Source organism: Bemisia tabaci, chromosome 3 (assembly GCF_918797505.1).
Source record: "Bemisia tabaci chromosome 3, PGI_BMITA_v3".
Classification (NCBI taxonomy): Eukaryota; Metazoa; Arthropoda; class Insecta; order Hemiptera; family Aleyrodidae; genus Bemisia; species Bemisia tabaci.
This window is the reverse complement of record NC_092795.1, coordinates 59,356,064-59,377,743: the sequence shown is the minus strand read 5'-3', so window position 1 is coordinate 59,377,743 and position 21,680 is coordinate 59,356,064. Positions and strand designations below refer to the sequence as shown.

At 42.4% G+C, this 21,680-nt stretch overlaps 1 protein-coding gene across 39 annotated transcripts in view; it reads right to left on the bottom strand.

Moving 5' to 3' along the window:
• Dscam1 (Down syndrome cell adhesion molecule 1) overlaps positions 1 to 20,776 on the bottom strand; it is a 165,276-nt gene extending 144,500 nt beyond the window's left edge. For all 39 annotated transcript variants that reach the window (XM_072298954.1, XM_072298957.1, XM_072298924.1 and 36 more), the window contains exons 1-2: positions 20,599 to 20,776; positions 7,117 to 7,255 (exon numbers count right to left, since the gene is read on the bottom strand). In XM_072298954.1, the coding sequence (XP_072155055.1) occupies positions 7,117 to 7,171 (55 nt within the window). In that variant the 5' untranslated portion in view covers positions 7,172 to 7,255; positions 20,599 to 20,776. The remainder of the gene's footprint in view (positions 1 to 7,116; positions 7,256 to 20,598) is intronic.
• Positions 20,777 to 21,680: the final 904 nt, after the last annotated feature.

Below are 21,680 nucleotides of genomic sequence, written 5' to 3'. Positions count from 1 at the left end.
ATATGACTCTGGTAAAAACTCGCAGGACTAATTACTTTGACCGTTTTTGAAAATCTGACTGGGTATTGATTAACGATGGGTTCATGTGCAATGTTCATTGAAACACATCAATTTTGGTCCACATGAGAACAATATCACAATGGTAAAGTTTTCGGGAGAGGAAGTTCTTGAAAATCCCGGAAAACTCTGAAAAAGTCGTGAAAAGTGGTTCATTAGACCGCGGTGCGCGTAGGTGAGTCCAGGGTGTCTACCAAAATAGGCGGGTCAAAAATAAGTGCTTTTACAGTACTTTTCCAGCATATTCTCAAGAAATTCAGTACCTCCTCCAACAGAGAAATTCCGCACTTTTTCAGTACTTCCGGACCGCCCTTAAAAATCAGTGCTACTTCCGAACTTTCCGGAAATTCCGGACTTGTAGACAACCTGAGGTGTAAGGAGCGCCGCAACACCTATTTCAACGCCGCATGACCTCATTTCAAGATCCTGATAATACGAGCGTTTCCAAGCCCTCAAATTAGGAGCCTGGAGTTAAGAGGTGACAGGTTTGGCAGCAGGGTGGAAGCATCCATCTTAGCACGGGTGGCGCTGGGCGGCGGGGGTGCGGAGGGGCAGGGCGCGGAACAGGATGACTAACACCGGAGCTGAGTCCAGGTGGATTACAAAAACAGTCACACGTTCCCACAGCCGCAGCTACGCTCACCTCCACCCTCTCCCGAAGGCGCGGGCCAGTGGCGTGGCGTACATAATCGATTATCGATATCTCGCCATTTAAAACTATGGTAAAGAATCGATTACTAAGGTGTTCGCTGCGAACACCCTGATAATCGATCTTTTTTCATAGGTTTAAATGGCATAACAATCGATACATCGCAATTCACGCCACGCCACTGGCGCGGGCACTTCCCTCCCCGCGGGCGACCCGACGCCTTACAGCGCCTCTCCACCACTACCACCACCACTACCGCGGGACGGGACTCAATCCGGGGTCTCCGACAGAGCCTTCAATCTCCTGCCCCGAAAACTGCCGCTCCGATTTCAAAATCTTCTCATCCCGGTTGTGAAATGTCGGGAAGAATCCACGATATAATCGAGGCGTTGTGGTGCGAGAAGGGCTGTGCACACTAGAGTACCTAAACATCGTCATCGGCCAAAGTATCACAAGCGCCATGCGACGTTTCAAAATTTCCTCCGCCATTTCATTTTTTTACAAATAAATTGTTCAACGAAGCTGTCCGAAAATTTCACTGAATTTTCTTTGGCTCGCCGATAATATTCAGTGACATTTTCAAACAGATTCGACCGACAATTTTTCTGTTAAAAAATTAACGAGATAGCGGCGAAAATTTTGAAACATCGCATGACGCTTGTGATACGTGGTCCGGAAGGTGACGATATAGAGAGAGTACGAACATGTCGGTACTTTTGAGGTTAGGTGATGGAGCTCCTCGTGCCCAAAAAGGCAGCCAATCTCTCCATTCAAATCATCCGGAGTCATTTATTATTTCAATCGTTACGATCCGTAATTTTGGTAAAAATGAAATATTTGACTTGGTTTCGGCAAAAATTTACCCATTTCTTGCGGAAGAACGCTCATTTATAAACATTCACCATCTTGGATTGATATTGAAATCTGAAGATCGGCAGTGAAATTTTTCGTTTCAAATGGATGGCTGTTCTTTTGGACCCTGTCCGTACCCTCCCTACATAGGTACTCTAATGGACATCTCTGATTTAAGCTGCGTTTACTCGCTGCCAGTTCTCACAAGAGTCCGAGCCGAGGTTGAATTTATTGCTCGTCAAGTGCAGATGTCCTGCGTCACTGATCAAGGCGATCGATAAATCACACGTAGTCAAATGGTAATCAGTGCAGCGTCGCACAATAGATCGAGTCAATAGGAGAGGTCGGACGAAATTTGGAAACTTTAAACGCGTATAACTTCGTTTTTACAAATTTTAGAGGTTCTAAAAGCGTTTTCATTGGTTTCCTCCTAAAAATTTTCTCTTGAAGGCACCCTTTAAAATTAAAATGTGACGAAATAAACATCAAAATATGCAGTTTTAGTCAAAAATTTTATGTCCGACCTCTCTGATCGACTCGATCCACTGTGCGCCGCCGTGGAAACTCCGTGAATACATTTTGGGCAAAGTCGAGACTCGGATTTCCATTATATTTTGTATGTTTATAGGTAAACTCGTAAAATTTTGGTGGCAACATACATCTGTACGCCACAAAGGACATTCTCGCCAATGATAGATGTATAAACTTAAAAATGCAATACAAATTGACTCCTGCTTTTATATGAAATTTTAAAATTCGATCGAATCACAGTCAAAATCAGTATCTTTCAAAGCTTAGCTTTGCACATAATTATGCTGAAGTGAAACGTTTGGAGATCATTTCAAAAATTTCTGAAAATCGTTGAGTTAGTGTTAGAGTAGGAAGATATTTCAATTTATCGGGTATAATTTGCAGTTAGACATTTTTAAATTTTAAATTTGCATTAATAAAATGAAATGCGATTTTGTTCGTGCCATTATTCGGTGATAATCAATTTTCTTCTTTCGAGAGAACTTAGTCTAAAAATGAAGAAGGCTGCACACACGTTTAACTTCTAAATCCTGGCTCAGCACCCTCAAGGAGGAGGAAGATGCAGAAGATTACATTGTATCATCCCAGCGTCTTCAACGAAGATGAAGTTAACGTGCACGCGGAGGCTCCTCATATTCTTTTGTCCCTGCCCGAAGGCTGACAACACAGGGCGAATGGAATAATTCTCTCCATGCCTCAGTTGACTGAGCCAGGATCAAATATCCTCGGGGCTCAAGTAAGAAAATTGAATTATCGCCGAGCTTGGTCTAGACTGGTTTGCGACACTCCGCACCCATGCGGCGATCCACTCGATAAATTTTGGGCAAGCTCCAGGGCTGATCAAGTTCACGAAAATTCCAGCACGGGAACTGACGAATTATGACGTCCTCATGACGTCCCGCTGCTGCCTTCACCGAGACAACGTGATAAAAAAGCGAATATCGACGGTGAAACTACCAAACCACGTATCTCGTTTGCGGTGTTTAAGAGTCCCCGCTCCCATTTTATTTTTTGAAGGAGAAAATGCCAATATCATTTCTTGAAACTTTCACAGAGTTTTCTTCGCGTAGAGAAGAAAAAACACGGAGATTTTCAAGAATTGACGATGAGTAGTATTCCATTTAAAAAATAAAGTATGACAGGAAGTCTACAACGTCGCAAACCGAGATGCGTGGTCTGGTGGTAGTTTCACCGTCGATATGAGAATGATGGCCTCACCCTCTTACGGATGGGACAATCGTCAGACATTCGGAAAAACGCTTTCAAAGTAGGTAATGGAAACGTTTTTCATGTATTACTCAAGAGAAATTTTTCTTCATTAAAATAAAAATTTGAGGACGTGAAATAAACTCAAAATAGTACCTGACACAGTGGTTCTATACATATATAGAACATAATTATAGCGGTTTTATACATATAAGCTTATAATATAGATTATAGCGGTTCTAAACATATATAGAGGGGGAAAATAATTTGAACCTCATTATGTCTTTCCCCGGACGAAAATTTCCAAAATTTCTCGAATTTTTGCGCAGGATCTGAAGAAAACTGAACAAAATTTTCAGTTCGGAACGCCCAAAATTCCCATGGTAAAAATGCAATTTGCGAGAGGAAATTAAGCATTCCCGGAAAGAGTTACGCTCTTTCGTGGAGGAAACGACGATCGGAGGCTGCAGTGGCGTGGCGTGAATTGCGGTGTATCGATTGTTATGCCATTTAATCCTATGGTAAAGAATCGATTATTAAGGTGTTCGCTGCGAACACCCCGTTTATCGATCCTTTTCCATAGGTTTAAATGGCATAACAATCGATACATCGCAGTTCACACCACGCCACTGTGAGGCTGATGAAGAGGCACCGCGTCAAGAACCTCCGATTAGTAAACTGATCCCGATGCTGAGCGGGTGAGCCCAAGGCTGAAAGCGGCACTTCAGATTGAACAGACGCCCTGCTCGCCGCCTTCAAACGTCTGATTCGGATCACCGCCGGACTCGAAGGGGCGGGCGCGGCGGTATTTGAATGCACATTACTCACTGAACAGAGTCGGGGTATGAGAGAACCCTCGAACGCTCAACATAGAACGAGAAGACGCGACGCGACGCGACGGACGGGCGGACAGATGCTTGAGAAGCTCAATTGTCGAGAGATGGAAAATGCCGCGACACCCGCGTTGTCTTACTTCTTGGCAAATATCGTCGCTCCTCCGACGTACACTGAAAGAATAGTTACGGATGACGTAGACATACGTCCGTTCCGGGCTCGGAGGCCGAAAGTTCCGGGTGCTGGAGCCGGAGCCTTGACTGCTCCGGGTGCTAGGCCCGGAACTTTCGGCCTCTGAGCCCGGAACGCGGACGATATGTCTACATAGCCCGTAAGTACGGCTTCCACGTCCGATGTTTTATTTCAGTGTAAGGGCGTGTCTCCCCATTTCCAAATGAGCCCCGCGAGGCATATAGTAATACGAAGAACAGGGTTCACGTGGAAATTGAGATACTTTCTTATATCCGGCGATACGGAGCGACAATATACCTCATAACTTGCTTTTATTATTTGCATGGAGGCTAGGGTCCCGCAGGGGGCCTTTTCCCGGGCCGGATTTACCAACTTGCCGCCCATGGGCCGCCTGTATTTTGCCGCCTCCTTCTCATTCGTTTTGAAACATCAATAAAAACCATCAAGTGGACGTGCCGGAGGGGAAGGGTGCATAAGACACGTTTACTCGTGTTGGATACATTTTTTGAGAAAGCTCCATCGACACAACTGGCAAAATTTCACGGAACTTAGCGCGAAAGTTAAGTTCCGTTAACCTATCTCTGTGTAGACAAGGCCTTCCATTACAAGAAATGAACGAAAAAATTATGAAAGAACGAACATAAATGCGGTTTAATAATTTCAACTTCCACCGCCGCGCCGCGCTGACCGCATTGTGTTTGGCGCAATGCGTGAAGTATTCCTACAGTCTTGTGGGCGCTATGCATTTCACGCCGACCACTGCTGACCGCACTGTGTTTGATGCAATGCGTGAAGTATTCGTGCAGTCTTGTAGGCGCTATGCGTTTCGCGCTGAACGCACTGTGTTTGACGCAATGCGTGATGTATTCATGCAGTCTTGTAGGCGCTAATATGTGTTACATGCCGACCACCGCGGCCGCGCCGAGGGCTTCTCCTTTACATATCAAGTCCTCATCATCATTCCTCTCTGCGCCTCGCCGCTCCAGGCCAAATTGCGTGTTTCGTTTCTATATTAACTCGGCTAATTAAAGGTGCAGTCTCTTGTATCACCGAAAGACGACAAAATTAGCAATTACTATACTCACAGGAAAAAGAGATTTTGTCGCCTTTTCTCGTTGGTAATTTTTTTTTCTGAATCCGATTTTTTTTATACATACGTTTAAAAAAATTGCAGAATTCGCCGCCCCCTAAATTCGCCGCCATGTGGCCACCCTCTAAATCCGGCGGAAAAGGCCATTTTCTGCAAAATTTGGGAGCCCCGTTTGGCATTTCATAAAGAATCTCGCAGAGCCTCTCGGGCTTCTTTTGAGTCTCTATCAGGAGGGCCCCCGGAAAATTTGATATCAGTCCAACCGTCTTGTGGGCTGACCAGAGGAAAGAGGGCTTAGAGCACGGGCAGAGACGATTCGCATATTCCCTCAAGGTGAATCTCCGCCAGAAAGATATCATGTAAGATATACAACAGAGATACGGTGTTCAGGGATATCTGAACATTCGTATACCGTCTACTAGCTGTCCGAACATGCCATCTCCTGGTGCAGGTGCCTAAGTTCTACGCTAAAACATCTAGATGAAGATTTTGCGAAATTATGAGACTTTTCGAATTTGAAACAAAAGTTTTCAACCTGGTTTAAGGGCACAGATTATAATATGGATAGTAAGTGTGCTATTAGGTCGTTGTATCGTTCATTGGCTTTATGTATACTTCCGTTTAAAAAAAAGAGAGCAAAATTGATTGAGTACGGAAAATAATGCTTGCTATTAGGTTTATTACAAAATAGGCATCAAATTAATTGTAAAAACTGTTCATAATTAAAAAAATATGAAAAAGATGAAAAAATCAAAATTCAATGTCTCCGAGAGAACTCAACGCCCAGCGCTCTTCAGAACAAAAATACAGAAATTCGAAATTTTTGCTTTCATTTTCTGATATTACTTTACAGTACGATAGACTGATTGATCAAACGTTGCCTGATTTCCTCACAAGTTTTATTTCTTCATAACAAAAAACTACACAACATTAAGCCGAGAAATTTTGTGAGAATAATCTTAATACTTAAGTTGAAATTCACCGACATTCTTGAGGCGTAATGTTGCTTCATTTTCTTGCACCGATCAAAAACTATGTAGACATACTGTCAGTTCCGGGCTGAGGGGCCGAAGTTTCGGGTACTGGAGCCGTAGCTTCGACTGCTCCGGGTGCAACACCCGGAACTTTCGACCTTTGAGCCCGGAACGCGGACGGTACGTATATATGTAGCCTGTAACTTTTTTGTCAGAGCAGTAAAATGAAATAAAATTGCGTCATAAGAATGTCAGTGAATTTTAACTTGAGTATTAAGATTATTCTCACAAAATTCCTTGGCTGGGTGTAGACCGTAAGTGCGGCTTTCCCGGCCGCAGTTTTTTATCAGTGCACTAGAAAAAAAAAACACATTGGATCTCGAGTCCAGACTCTTGAAAACATTGACAAGAAAAAACACTCTTGATTCAATCGGATTTTTGCTTGAATCAAAACGAAATCCGCTTAAATTAAGAGGCTTGGTTCTTGATTTAAGATAGATTCTGATTGAATCAAGAGTACTTTTTCTTGTCGATGTTTTTAAGAGTCTGGACTCTAGATCTAATGTGTTTTTTTTTTTTTTTTTTCAGTGTGTCTAAAAGAAATAAAACACGGGAGGAAATAAGGGAAAATGAAATGCAATTCAACTGATTCTAGTTGAATCAGTTAATTTTCCTGGATATGTATTAGGAGTTTAGTGAAAACATGCACTAGGAAAAATGAGTGTTCTCACCTGCTCGGACGTTGACGTCACGGGAATGAATGGTGCCGACGGAGTTGCGAGCCATGCAGACGTAGACCTGGGAGTGGACCTCCTGCCGGTAGTCCTCGGCTCCGAAAGGGGCGAACACGAGGTTCCCGTTCGGCAACACCTGAAAAACCCCGCGTCAATCAATTAGTCAATCAGTAAGGTTCAGTCGTCGCGCGTTCTTCAAGTCGCATTCCGCGTCCAATTCAACGCACTTGCGGATCAACCGGTGAAGCTTTCAGTTTCCGCATCCGTAACAAGCACATAGGCGCATCCAGGTCATTTTTCTGGGGGGAGGGGCTGACCCCCCTATAACCGGGAGGTTTGGGTCTCCCTTAGAAAATTTTTGGAATTTTAATTCAATTTTGACGCATTTTGAGGATTCCATGACAAAGATTGTCCATTAATTTCTGCGGAAAAATTTGGTTTATTTTGTTACTTTCAGCAAAGAATACTTTCGAAATGTTGCATTGAATAGATCCGGAAATTTGTGGAAATTTTAAATATATTTGAACGCATTTAGCACTGGCAAAAAAAACATATTGGATCTAGAGTCCAGACTCTTGAAAACATTGACAAGAAAAAATACTCTTGATTCAACCGGATTTTTCCTTGAATCAAAACGAAATCCGCTTAATTAAGAAAATTTAAATTAAGAGGATTGGTTCTTGCTTTATGCTAGATTCTGATTGAATCAAGAGTAATTTTTCTTGTCGATGTTTTTAAGAGTTTAGACTCTAGATCCAATGTGTTTTTTTTTTTTTCCAGTGAGAGGTCCACTATGAAACCTTTAAAAAATGTTGAGTGAGTGAACACGGTGTTTTCAATTGAGACTCGACATTAAGACAGATAATCATTATAGACGAAGGTCTTGTCCCACCATCCAGAAAATGGGCAGAGGTCAGATGATACTATTTTCAATTCTAAAGGGGGCCAGGCCTTAACTTTGCTAATTTGTAATTATTAAGAATACGTCTAACAGGCGTGTGAACGTATTGACAGCACCAACAATTATTAAAATGAAAAAAAGAAAGGAAGAAGAGGAAAAAGAAGAGGGGTAACTTCATGAGTACAAAATCCAGTTTTCCTTTTCTCCCCTCGCCTCGCCTGGAGGAGAGACAAAGGCGTGTAAAAATGCTCTATTTCGCGGAATTATTTAAACCTCTCCGGTGAAGCACAACGCACGCACCACTTCACTTTTCAAGCAGCGGAGGGGCTGAAAAAAATCAACGCCCTTTGCCCTTGCTCGGTGGCTTTAATGAATTAGAAACTCCACCCGCTCGTTCGACGCAACAGTTTCTTTTTCAGCTCCACGCTTCATAGACGTACTAAAATTTACCAGTAGCGTGGCGTGAATTGCGATGCATCGATTGTTCTGCCATTTAAACCTATGGTAAAGAATCGATTGTTAAGGTGTTCGCTGCGAACACCCTGTTTATCGATCCTTTTCCACAGGTTTAAATGGCATAACAATCGATATATCGCAAAGCACACCACGCCACTGAAATTTACATGTCTCTTGCGTGCTAGCAATACTTTCATTTGTCTGTGCCAAATTAAGCAGAGAGGAAAACATGCATGACGAAACATCAAGCCGCTTTGACTTGGTACTCGATGAAGTAATTTCCAGAGGGTGTTGAATCTACGACGGCTCTGTTTTTTCTTCCAACGCCCTTTGCAGCACGGCAGCACCTCAGCCAGAGGCGAAAAGTTTGTTGTTCGCCTTCAATTGGGAGAATAGGCAAAAATAGATCTTACACGTTAAAATAGTCGCATCCTACGGATTGAAGTAGGTATGTGATGATTGTCACTTGGACCAAGAGTAATTCTAACGTGCCGAGGAGAAACATCGTGTGACCCTTTGGACGTTGCCAAATCTCGTTCGAAAAACAACACATTTTCTGGGCGACTTGTGAATACGCTGTATAAACTTTTTTGGATAATTGTATTCGCGATTTAATCCAAACTACCTGAAAATGTCGAGGAACAATATGTATAACTTTCCAAGAAAATAGATATTTCATCGGGGGAAATTTGGCAACATTCGAAAGTCCAAACGGCGTTTTCCCTCAGCACGGTAGAATTCGCCTCAAGGGATTTTGTGCTTATAGCCTAAGAGCAGAGGCGATAGGACGGAAACCTTGTAACAGAGTTACATTAACAAAATTAAGACACTTCAAGTTTAAAACGAACCCTTTAAACTCAGATTCACCCTTTGTATTCTCAGCTTCAGCACGATCAACTATTTAATGGGACAAGCAGTAGGATAAATGGACCGCTTTGAACAGAAAGGAACCAAGCCACATCAGCTATTGCCAAATTTAACTGGGAAATTCGATTTTTCACGAGAGAACGTTTGTGCGGATTCCTTTGAAATTTTGAAGGAATTTGCTTCGTACTGTGGAGAAAATTAATGAAAATTTGCACGAAAATCCGCACAGCCGTTTTCATGTAAAAAATCAAATCGCCAAACTAAATTTGGCAATAGCTGATGTGACATGGTTCCTTTCTGTTAAACGCGGTCCAAATGGTATCAAACTAAATGAAGGCGCACGACCTCCCCGACTTCACGGAAAGACCGAAGGCGAGACAGAGGGTAAAAGCAGACGCAAGGGTTGATAGGAGGAGAGGGTGTGTTAAATCGAGGGAGATGTGATTAGAAAGTAATGAAAGTGCGGATGGAAATAGGTGCGGGACGGGATGAGCTCATTTTCCGGACGAAAATTATGATTTCTCGCAGACGCAGACAATAAGAGGAAGCGGCCGCGGACAAGGATAGACACTTCCTGCGCGGGGCCGCGCCAAGATCCGTCCGCTCACCGTCCAACGTGATTGGCACAGCTCGCTTCGGGTTGCCAAAACTATCCTTTAAAAAAAATTAGGAAAGAACACAGAGAAGATACAGCGGGAAATCGGAGAACTATTTCTCTCGACTGTCAGCTTTTATCCGAATTATATTCTTCTAAGTTTTTGGATATGTTAAAGCAAAATTATTGATTTTATTAAAATAAATGTCGCAGGCAATTCGCCGTTTCTCTCACAAAAGAACGTACTACATTTCAATGTTGCCAAATTTCCCCTCGAAAATTGCATTATGACTGGAAGAATCCTAGGCTTATCTGACTGAAAATTTTACTGCCGTTTTCTTCTGATCTCATGCTAAAACCGGAAAAACGTTTAACAAAAAAAAGCACAGGTAATTCTTGTAAAAAATTAAAATGTTCGAGTCAATTTTCAACCTTATGGGATGCAGTTACGTTCCTTCGTTCAGGAAACTACGAGTTAGTGCTCGCCGCAAATAGCAATCTTATTTGTGTTGAATAGAAACATGTAAAAATTCAGACGAAAATTTCCCTGACTTTTCCCGATTTTCCGCGGTCGCTAGCCACCCTCCGTAACGCTCTCCTCGACCCTCCCCTCCTCTCTCCGTATAGGAGACATAACGTAATTCAGGGACAGCCCTTAAACAAATTCGACGAGGTACACGATCCCACATTCTCCACGTCGAAACCGTCTCAGAGGCGCGGAAAGCGCTCTTTTATCCCGCGGTTGGAACAAAGCTGGGAGGCCACTAGCATACCTCTGGTCGGTCGCCAAGTATGAATGAAAACAAAGGCGAGCGCGGGGCGACAACGTGGGATCGCCGCACAGTGGATCGAGTCAATTACAGAGGTCGGACATGCAATTTTTCACTAAAACTGCAAATTTTGATGTTTAATTCGTCACATTTTAAATTTTGAAGGGGTGCTTAGAGCAGAAATTTCATCAGGAAACCAATGGAAACACTATTCAGGGTTGCCACAGAATTTAGAAAATGAAATTCCCTGACATTTCCTGGATTTCCCTGACACATTTTGGTGAAATTCCCTGACAATTGAAGATGAGATGGGTGGTTATGAAGAGATAATTCACAATAGTTTTCGGGCAAAGTTTCTTGTTCAAAATCTCAAACCCGTTCTAGAAAGCAAATGAAGGTGATTTAACAAATTTTCACTTACATTTCGTAATTTTCCTGACGTTTCCCGGTTATCCCTGACTTTTTAAAATTCCCTGACATTTCCCGGTTTTCCCTGACTGTGGCAACCCTGACTATTAAACCTAAAAGATTTGTATGAACGGAGTTAAAAGCTTTCAAAGTTTCCACATTTTGTCCGACCTCCCCATCGACTCGATCCATTGTGCGGCGCGGCGTGGCGGTGTCGGCGCGCGCTTGAAAGTTCGACAACCCGCACGGCACGGCGACGCGGCTCCCCTCCGTTTCACCTGCCTCCTCTTGTCGCAAGGCATTCGTTTGTATTTCCTTTTAGACTAATTGTTATCAACAGGTCGTTAATATCAGCCCCCCTCCTCCCCCACACCACGCCCCCCGCGTCTCGAGCCCATGCTCCCGCGCTACACGACACGACTCCCCACGCCACGCCACGTCACGTCGGGCTGTGCGAATCCCGGTGACGTCACGCGGAGCACGACGCGACGCTCAACTCCCTGCACCCCGGTTACTTTGGCCGGAAGTGATGCATACGGGAACGGCACTGGAAAAAAACACATTGGATCTAGAGTCCAGACTCTTGAAAACTTGACAAGAAAAAAGACTCTTGATTCAATCAGATTTAAGCTTAAATCAAAAGGAAATCCGCTCAAATTAAGAGGCTTGGTTCTTGATTTAAGCTAAAATCCGATTGAATCAAGAGTATTTTTTATTGTCGATGTTTTTTAGAGTCCGGACTCTAGATCCAATGTGTTTTTTTTCCCGTGGGAGTAAATCAAAGTTCTGACGCATTTTTCGATGTGTACATACATAATTAGTCGTGATTAGCTCGCTTTGCGAGCTGACACGTCTAGCCGGGGAGTGCCCCTGGACCCCAGTTCTACGCTTCGCGACGAACTTGCGACTCGCTCCGCGAGCCGCCACCGCCCCGCACAGTTTTTAACATTGATGAGGAGACAACATCTATGTCTTAATCTCTTTTTTCACCAAGTTTTACAGAAATTGATGTTCTAAGAGTCCGGACCGCGTTTTCGTGCGGGGCCGCCATCTTGGATTTGGAAATGTTGAAAATCTGACCAAAAATGCGAGTTTTCCGTCGAAATACCCCTCCTAATACCGAATTTCACAAAAATCGATGGATCGGAAGCCGAGATAACAATTTAGACCACGTTCGCCATTTTTGATTTTTAAATTTTGAAAATCGGACCTAAAATTCTAATTTCCCGTCGAAATACACCTCCTAATACCGAATTTCACAAAAATCGATGGATCGGAAGCCAAGATAGCAATATAGACCACGTTCGACATCTTGGATTTTTGAATTTTGAAAATCGGACCTTAAATTCTAATTTCCCGTCGAAATACACCTCCGAATACCGAGTTTCACAAAAATCGATCGATATCAGGAAGCGATGTAGCATTTTAGACCACGATCGCCATTTTTGATAATTGAATTTTGAAAATCGGACCTAAAATTCTAAATTCCCGTCGAAATACACCTCCTAATATAAAGTTTCACAAAAATCGATCGATATCAGGAAGCGATGTAGCATTTTAGACCACGGCCGCCATCTTGAATTTTTGAATTTTGAAAATCTGACCAAACATTCTAGTTTCCCGTCGAAATATACCCCCGGATACCGAATTTCACGAAAATCGATCGAACAGGAGCCGACTTAGCATTTAAGGCCACGGCCGCCATCTTGGATTTTGAGATTTTGAAAATCCGACCAAAAATTCGAGATCCCCGTCGAAAAGTACCCCCGGATACCGAGTTTCACGAAAATCGATCGAACAGGAGCCATAGAGTACATAGAGTCGTAATGTAAGTGGGAGAGCTGGCGCCACTTTTAAGCATTTTCCATGTCCCGAATTCCGAGACTCCTGTGTGACGCCGGGTCACTTTTTCGATACATAATCGATTGTTTGCGATACACGGGTACCCGGCCATCCGATGACAACAACAACAACAACAGAGGAGATAGGAATTACCACATATTCCACACCGCCATTTTGGATCGAAATGTATCGAAAAAGCGACCCGAACTCGGCGCACACCGGGCTCGGAATTCGTCGAGCAGAACATGGCGCCAGCTCTCCGATTTACATTACGACTCTATGTACTCTATGGACAGGAGCCGACTTAGTATTTTAGGCCACGGCCGCCATCTTGGATTTTGAAATTTTGAGAATCTAACCAAAAATTCGAGTTTCCCGTCGAAAAGTACCCCCGGATACCGAGTTTCACGAAAATCGATCGAACAGGAGCCGACTTAGCATTTTAGGCCACGGCCGCCATCTTGGATTTTGAAGTTTTGAAAATCCGACCAAAAATTCGAGTTTCCCGTCGAAAAGTACCCCCGGATACCGAGTTTCACGAAAATCGATCGAACAGGAGCCGACTTAGTATTTAAGGCCACGGCCGCCATCTTGGATTTTGAGATTTTGAAAATCCGACCAAAAATTCGAGATCCCCGTTGAAAAATACCCCCGCTTACCAATTTCCTCAAAAATCCGTTGAAAAATACCGCCTAAAACCTTATATTTCGTCTATAAGGCAGTGACGTCACGCAACAGGATTGAACCTGTTCGGCGCGATGCGCGTAAACAACCGCGTATCTCCAATGTAATACTATATGGAGAAACAACTTTTCGCTCTTGCGGGCGTCCTAAGCAGCGGATTTGAGTGGGAATAATTTTTATCAACTCCTCATTACAATAGCTGAGCGTGTGCCAATTTTAAAGGAAATCGCTTCGGCCAATTTTTATCTAGGGGGGGCAGAGTGAGTGGGAACAGCAGCTTTATATAGAGTAATAATAAAAGATTTGCAGGTCTCTGAAAGATGAATTTCGTGCTTAAGTGGAAACCACTGAGTGAACTGAACACGAGGATACCCTTGGTTCATGAATTGAACAATGATTGGAGGGGGATATGACAAAATGATATAATCTGCTAAAATACGTGCGTTTAAATGGGCAATGCCGCCAGATGACGTCACTAGGCGGTGCATTTTCTCACTTTTAAATCTATTTCTATACTATTTCCCATATCAGAAAAAAAATTATAAAAAAATATTGTGGAATCAGCTCTTTAAGCACTTAATAAGCTCTTTAAGCGATAAAAAATTTGCATACAAATTCTGCATTATGACGTGTGAAATTCTCCAGCTCGCCGTTAGTTGTATGCCACAGGGCACAAACTTACGAATAAAAATAATATAAAGTTTGGGTGAAACTCGATATTTTCACTTTTCACGCTTCCGGGCAGACAATATAGAGAAGACGTCGGAAATGGACGTTCGAAAATGTAGAGATATTTTTTGAAAGTCGTACGATATATCCACACACTTCAAAGCGAAAAAGAGACCGAATTGCTCGGGCTTGAATCGAAAAGGAGAAAAAAATGAAAACTCCGTTTATTCTCAAATCTCTGTTTAATAACTCCTCCACGAAAAGTTGAGTAATTTCCTCGGAACTGTGCACTGCCCTGACTTTGAAATAAATCAAACCTCCCATTTCATTAATCGGGACGAATATTCATTCAGACGGGGTAGAAAGGAAGCTGTGGCTTCAGGGTAAGGTTTGGGATCCAAGGGAGGAACAATAAGGGATGGAGAGAGAGAGAGGGGCAGAGTGGGATATCATTAATCAAGTAGAATCTACCGCCTGTCTTACGTGGGTGCTAAATGATGCAGCTTTGCTATCACGCCTTGTCCCTATAACCGCGGTCTACTAGTTCGTCCATCCCTTTCGCAACTTGGATTCGACAGGGATCGAAGTCCGGCTTCGAATGATGTAAAATTAAACAATAAGCAAACTGTTGGACACCTTCATACCGCCGTTCTTAATTTAAATTCCGAATGTGTAACTCTCGTGTAGGCCTTATCGTGTCTTTGTCTACAGTATGATAAAAGAGGATTTTAAAAATAAAACAAAGAATCCTTGATTAACGAGAAAAAACATATCACATTTCTAGGAACGTTGCGGAAATTACTCACGCTGTCAGCACTGCACATTAAACGTCGTTTCCTGCACGAACGAACTTAACTACATCTCGAATAAGTCACCAAGTTTTCACTCGGAATTGTATTTTTATAAGGCAACTGTGGGGCGTTCGCAACTGAAAACCCGATTTTTTTTTCTGGTTACATACAAAACTCAACAGCATTTTGGAAGAAAATGGTAAAGTCATATTTTTGTAAAAAATGGGATTTTTTTAGAAAATTTTGCAACCTAGGAATGGAGTTAAATTCCTGCTGCGTCTGTAAACCGAGGCATTGATAACAACCCTGCATGTTAGAAGAGAAATATTATCTAAAAAGTGAAGAGTATCTAACTTACAAGATTTGCGAGAAACAAATATGAAAGGTTTTTTTTAAAAAATGCATCCTCGTTGGACCATACCTAGGAAATACTTCGACTCCAACCGCTCTAAAATTCAGCTAATCCAACTAGGAATGAACGAGGAGAAACGTCGTAAATTTAAAAGCGTTTATTGACTATTACGAAAGTTTGAAGCTTCCCATTTGTTCGTGACTCAGACACTCTTCACACTAAAGGCGCAACATCCGAAGGCTTTAAAGCCAGCTGCAGACGCTCGTTCCTTGAAAAGATTTCTTAGGATTTGACGGACGCGGATTGCAAAACCGCAATGAGGCGCTCTCGAGTGGGCGAACTTGACGCGCGGCGTCTGGATAATCTGGGAAGAGACCTTTAATGCATCAAGCTGGAAGTGACGTCATCAAAATGACTTTGTTTGACCATCTTATCAGACTAATCGTTAAATGTCTCCCACAGAGGCTGAGATGTTGTCGTGTTATACAGCTATACAGTGACAACTTAAAATAAGAGACGGTATCTTAACCGCAACATAATTTTTAAACCTCCGCGTTATTAAACTGATTACTATTCACTCAAAGCTCCTCTGAAAGCTGTCGCGCGTTACATTTGGATGGAAAGTTCTTTTTTTACTCTTTTCACGAAGAGATCACAGACATTCTGCCGGCTGTCGACAGCTCTTGATAGACCCGCATGGGCAAAAAGTGCGAGGGCTTTTACTCGACAGCCGTAGCGGAGAGGCGGAGCGAAAAAACTTGATCTTGTCCCACTTCGAGCAAATACAAATCACTTACGATACTGATTGTATCGGCCCGCGAATAATAGCAGCTCGAGATCCGATCGACCGTAAAAGTAGGTTTACGAGGATTGACCAATGTTGCTGGTTTTACGGTTCCCTGCCTTCCCGAATGTCATCTCTCAAGACCCCCAAAAACTAATGAGCCAGGGAAGTTACTTGAATCAAACTTCACTACATTCATAGAGGCATTGCTTGCACACCAATAAAGACAACTGCAGAATTCAACTGAAAAAGCATATTTACACAGGAAAAGAACCCGTCATCGTCGGAGACTTTACTTATATTTTCTTCATGAGAAGAGCTATTTTAATAATAGCAAATAGAATGGTACATAGAATTCTAGTAAAAACAGTACATCTGCTACAAAACAACATCAATCGTTGAAAAGAGGGACAAATTGCTAATAATTGAAGGGTTGAACGCAGAAAGGGCATTCCTTGGTTGCGGTGATTTGAAATGTCTTACCGTTAGTTTACATTTTAGATAGGAAACTATTGCGTGAATTATCTGAAATTTTCAGTTTCAGCATTGTCAAATCATAAAGGAAAATACAGTAAAAGTTTCAATAAATTTTATACATTTGCTTTATAATGGACGAAACGTCAGTGGAGATTATGAGACCCCACAACCAAGAAATACCTCATTACCCCTTCTGCACCCAGCGCTTCAATTAGTTTCAGAGCTAGACAAGCATAATATACAGTTTTATCTTCTCGATCTTCTTGATACTAATATCCTGATTTTTAGCTAATTTCAGCTAACAATAGGGTAAGAAGCTGCCAAGGTTGCTACCGGTAAAAGATTGTTGAGCCCCCGAATACGAGAGTCTCCGCCATTACCAGGGTACCAGCACAGCGGCCCGATTATTGAAACTATGTCAGCCCGACACGACAAGACATAGCCCTATCTTAACCATGCAATATATCGCAATTCGATGTCTTACCGGGCTGGTTTAAATTTCAATAATCGGTCCGCAGGGTCTTGATGTGTCTCCAGAGACACGAGACCCTCCGCTGGAATATCTTGGCAATGGTGGAAGCTTTTACTTTCGGGGCTTCAGCATTCTACTGTTGATTTACCTACATGGTTGAAGTTTAACAACGTGTTGGCAGTTTCGTTTTGCAAACAAGCCGAAAATGGCCCAAGTTTGGGAAACTAGTTTGGCTCATGGTGTCACCGAAGCTCATCGTCCACCATGAAGGTAGGTCAACAGCCGAAAATAGGGTGATGAGCTGATGAGTGTTGCTCCCTTATAATTGTCCATGAGGAAATGTTGAATCCCCAAAAGTAAAAGCTTCCACCTGTCGTCAAGAGGCCAGTGGAGGGTCTCTGGTCTCTGTGTGTCTCTTGTACATCAAGCGCAAACAAAACGGTTTTCCAACTTTGTGCGAGAGCGCGTAAAAACACTCGCAGTGATGTTATCTAATCCGTGCCGTAATCACTTAATTGCACACCCCGAGAGCGTTCTCGTGTGGAAGTCACCTGATCCCGGTAGGGGGGGCTGGGGGGCACGAGGCGAGGCGGGGGACCGGCCGGTGGGGGCCGGGGCTACCCACGGCCCACCGCGCTGCTGGGGCCCTCCTGGATCCTGGAGAAGGTCAAGCGGGCAGAAGCCTGGAAGGAAGGTCAGCCGGCTACACATCTGTCCCGTGTCGGGTGCCGGTACGCCACTCCACGGCCGCCCACGACCCACGCGACAAGACGCACAGTGTCAAAAAGGCGGTTCCTTGGGCTTAAAAAATTGATTGGCGATCAGGATCTTGAAAATTCGAATGGAGTGATTTTCTCTCTTCAAATCTGATTATGGGATCTGGACCGATTTATCGGGATGGTTACATCTTTTCAATGGAAAACTGGACCGCGTTAAGCCGAAAGGAACCAAGCCACATCAGCGATTGCCATATCTGACTGGACAAAATGATGGTTGACATGAAAAAGGTTGTGTGAATTTCAGTGAATTTTCTGTATCGTATAAATCAAATTCCTGAAAATTTAAAAGTAATTGCGCACAACCGCTCTCTTGTAAAAAATTAAATTGTCCAGTTTTTGGCAATAGCTGATACGGCTTGGTTCCTTTCTGCTGAACGCGGTCCAATTGCGTTTATATTTTTCAACAATTTTTTTTTGGAAGGGGGGGGTAGAGGGGTAAAAACCTTCTTTTTTACGTTCAGTATAAAGACATTAGAAACTGCAGATGGATAAAATACTACAACAAAGAGACAGAGATTTAAGTGGAATATTTTCGTTCAAATTCGATCCACTTTCCCGAGAAACTGTGATGGAGGGCGGACACACACACACACTACACACCCTCACACGGTCACAGTAATCGCTCAAACTTTGAAGAGCTACCGAGAGCTTTCCCGGGATTTCTGTATGCCTCTCTCAGGAAACTTATTTGATTCCTGAAAGGAACTACAGTGGAGAAATCTATGGAAATTCTCAATTTTCAATATCCCTTGGGTTTCAGGTCCAAAATCTTTCCCGAGAAAGTTGCTGGTGACTTAAAAGATTCCTAGGCAAAACAAACTCTTTGCTATTTACCAGGAAATTATTGCGGACCACACTACACTGGAAAAAAAGTCGCTTGGATCTAGAGTCCAGACTCTTAAAACCATCTACAAGAAAAATTACTCTTGATTCAATAGGATTTTTGCTTGAATCAAAAGGAAATCCGCTTAAATTAAGGGATTCGGCACTTCAACTCAAGGAAAAATCCGGTTGAATCAAGAGTATTTTTTCTTGTCAATGTTATTAAGAGTCTGGACTCTAGATTCAAGCGACTTTTTTCCAGTATAACCTATTTCTTTCTTATGCATTTCCAGCCTGGAAACACAGTTTTGAGCGAGTTGGGGGCTCAATGAATTTTCTCGTTGGATAATGCCTCTCTTACGGTTACAGCCGATTATTCTCTTATTTTCTCCTTTCTTTTTTAAACTGTGCGGCTTACGAAGTTGACAGAGGTGTGACAGCTATGAGCGGAAGGAAAAGAAGAGGAAAAGTGGATTAATTATGCGCATAAGTAAAATTTCTCCGAATTTTTTGTCGTTCGTGCGGCACGAAAAATGTTGATGAAAGGAGTGGGAGGAATCAAATTTTTGCGACTGACTGGACGATTTCGTTAGCAACGACTCAATTACGTGCGATTCACACGCGCATTTGTCTTAGCATGAGCCCTTGACACTTTAATTACAGTCCGCACCTTGCAGAAATCTACTGAAGGAAGGCTTACCTATGAGATGAGAAAACCATTCTTTAGCATATTTTTAGTAGTGCAGTAGTTGTCTGCTTAATCCACAGTTAAAAAGAACTTTTCATGAGCATCAGTTTTTCGTATTTTTCAATTTTTTTATTTTTTTTTTTGTTGAATTTAATTTAATTGGGCTTACTCTGGGAAAAAACACATTGGATCTTGAGTCCAGACTCTTAAAAACATCGACAAGAAAAAGTACTCTTGATTCAATCAGAATCTAGCTTAAATCAAGAACCAAGCCTCTTAATTTAAGCGGATTTCGTTTTGATTCAAGCAAAAATCCGATTGAATCAAGAGTATTTTTTCTTGTCAATGTTTTCAAGAGTCTGGACTCTAGATCCAATGTGTTTTTTTCCAGTGTAGGTTATGCATTACGAATAAACTATTTATAGGTAACCATATTCATGGAACATCGCTCCTAATTTGTAACTTTTATAGGAAGTATGATTAACATTGGGTAAGATTGCTGAGGTTCTTGGAGTAACAAAATAGACAGATTTTCCTACATAAAATCACGATAGCAAGAGAGGCACGCTCAGGATAGCATGTGATAAAATCCATGACCTCAAATGGGTTCGGATCGGATAGGCAACTAAACTAACTCCATGACAAAGCGTAGAGTATCACACAAAATGAAGGCGCTCTAAGCCGAACCATGTTTTTGAAGGCCATTACGTATCCTATCAAACCTTCATTATTCCAAATCGCACTATTGCAATTTATCGAAAAAATACGTGAACCCTTTACGAATCGCCTGCAACATATACTGCCGTGCTCAGCGAAAAACGCCGTATGAACCTTCAGGCGTTGCCAAATCTCCTTTGATAAAACACGAAGTTTCCTGGTAAACTCAAGAATATTTTCCTTCCAATTTTTCAGGTAATTTTGTTCACTATTTCACCTAAAGTTCCTGAAAATTTCGGAGGAAAACTTTCATAAGTTTCCTCGAAAATACAAAATTTACCGGGAAAATTTGGCAACTTTCGAATGTTCATATACGGCGTTCTGCCTTGGCCCGACAGTATACTCGTCTTAACAAGCTTTCTGTAGAATTAGGGATATGAATAAGTAGAGAAAAGAGAAACTGACCTTTCTCAAGCCGGGACGTCACCAACGGCAGTGCCATCGGATCGGATCCAGATGATTTCGGGGGGCGGGTTACCCCTGGCCTTACACTCGACTTCGGCGCCGGTCGTGTTGGAGAAATCAACCCGATTCGGCGGCTCTGTTATAAACACCGGGCCAATCGTCGTGTCCTCAGCACCCGACACTGCTGCAAACACACCAAAACAAAACATAAAAGTTAGTAAATCTTTGAAAAAATACGTAAAAATTGGCATGCCATCACAAAAACGTTTGGCTACAGAAGAGAGTCACTAAACCATTAAAAAATGGTTCAGTTGCGCTGGTCATAGAATCGGGTTTTGACGCTTGATTCTTGTAGGTTAGTTGAAAATATAAATCCGCCCAAATAGCAACTTTTAAGTTCAATGTTAACGGAGATATCGCCCCTTGAAAAGTCGAGTTTTTGACGTCATCCACAGATATGGATAGATTTTGGCTAAAAAAGTAATCAATAAACCACCACGTAATCTACTCACCTAATACTTTCAGAATATTAAATAAAAAACCGAGATTTAGTGACCCATTAGGAGGAACTGAGAGAAAAATTCACTTTCGATTTTAAAAAGGCCGAAGGACGTTTAGTTATTGACTGCTTCATTAAAAGAACGCTGCTTCGGGTGAGAAACTCGATCGGGGAAATTCACATGACTGGATTAGCATATTTTCATCAATATTCTGGATTTCGCATCATTTACATCCGTTTCAATTAGACGCTCGTGAAATAACGAGCTGAAACACACTATCATTTGCGAATAATGGTCTCGATTACGCTTACGAGTTCGCCTGGTGAAAGAAGGCTTATAAGGTTTCTCACCTTCTATGGGTGGTGGAAGGGCAGTTTAATTCTATACTTTGGAAAGGAAAATGATAGAAGAGGAAGGAAAGCCATGAATTTTGCAATTCAATACAGTTATTGAGCAGAGAACAGAAGTAATTACAAACTGAGACTATGTACTGAGATTTCTCACATTTGGCGACTAAAATGAATTTCTTTTTGCATACACTCATAGAGGAACAGTGTCACAGTTGGTTTAATTATTTTTGTA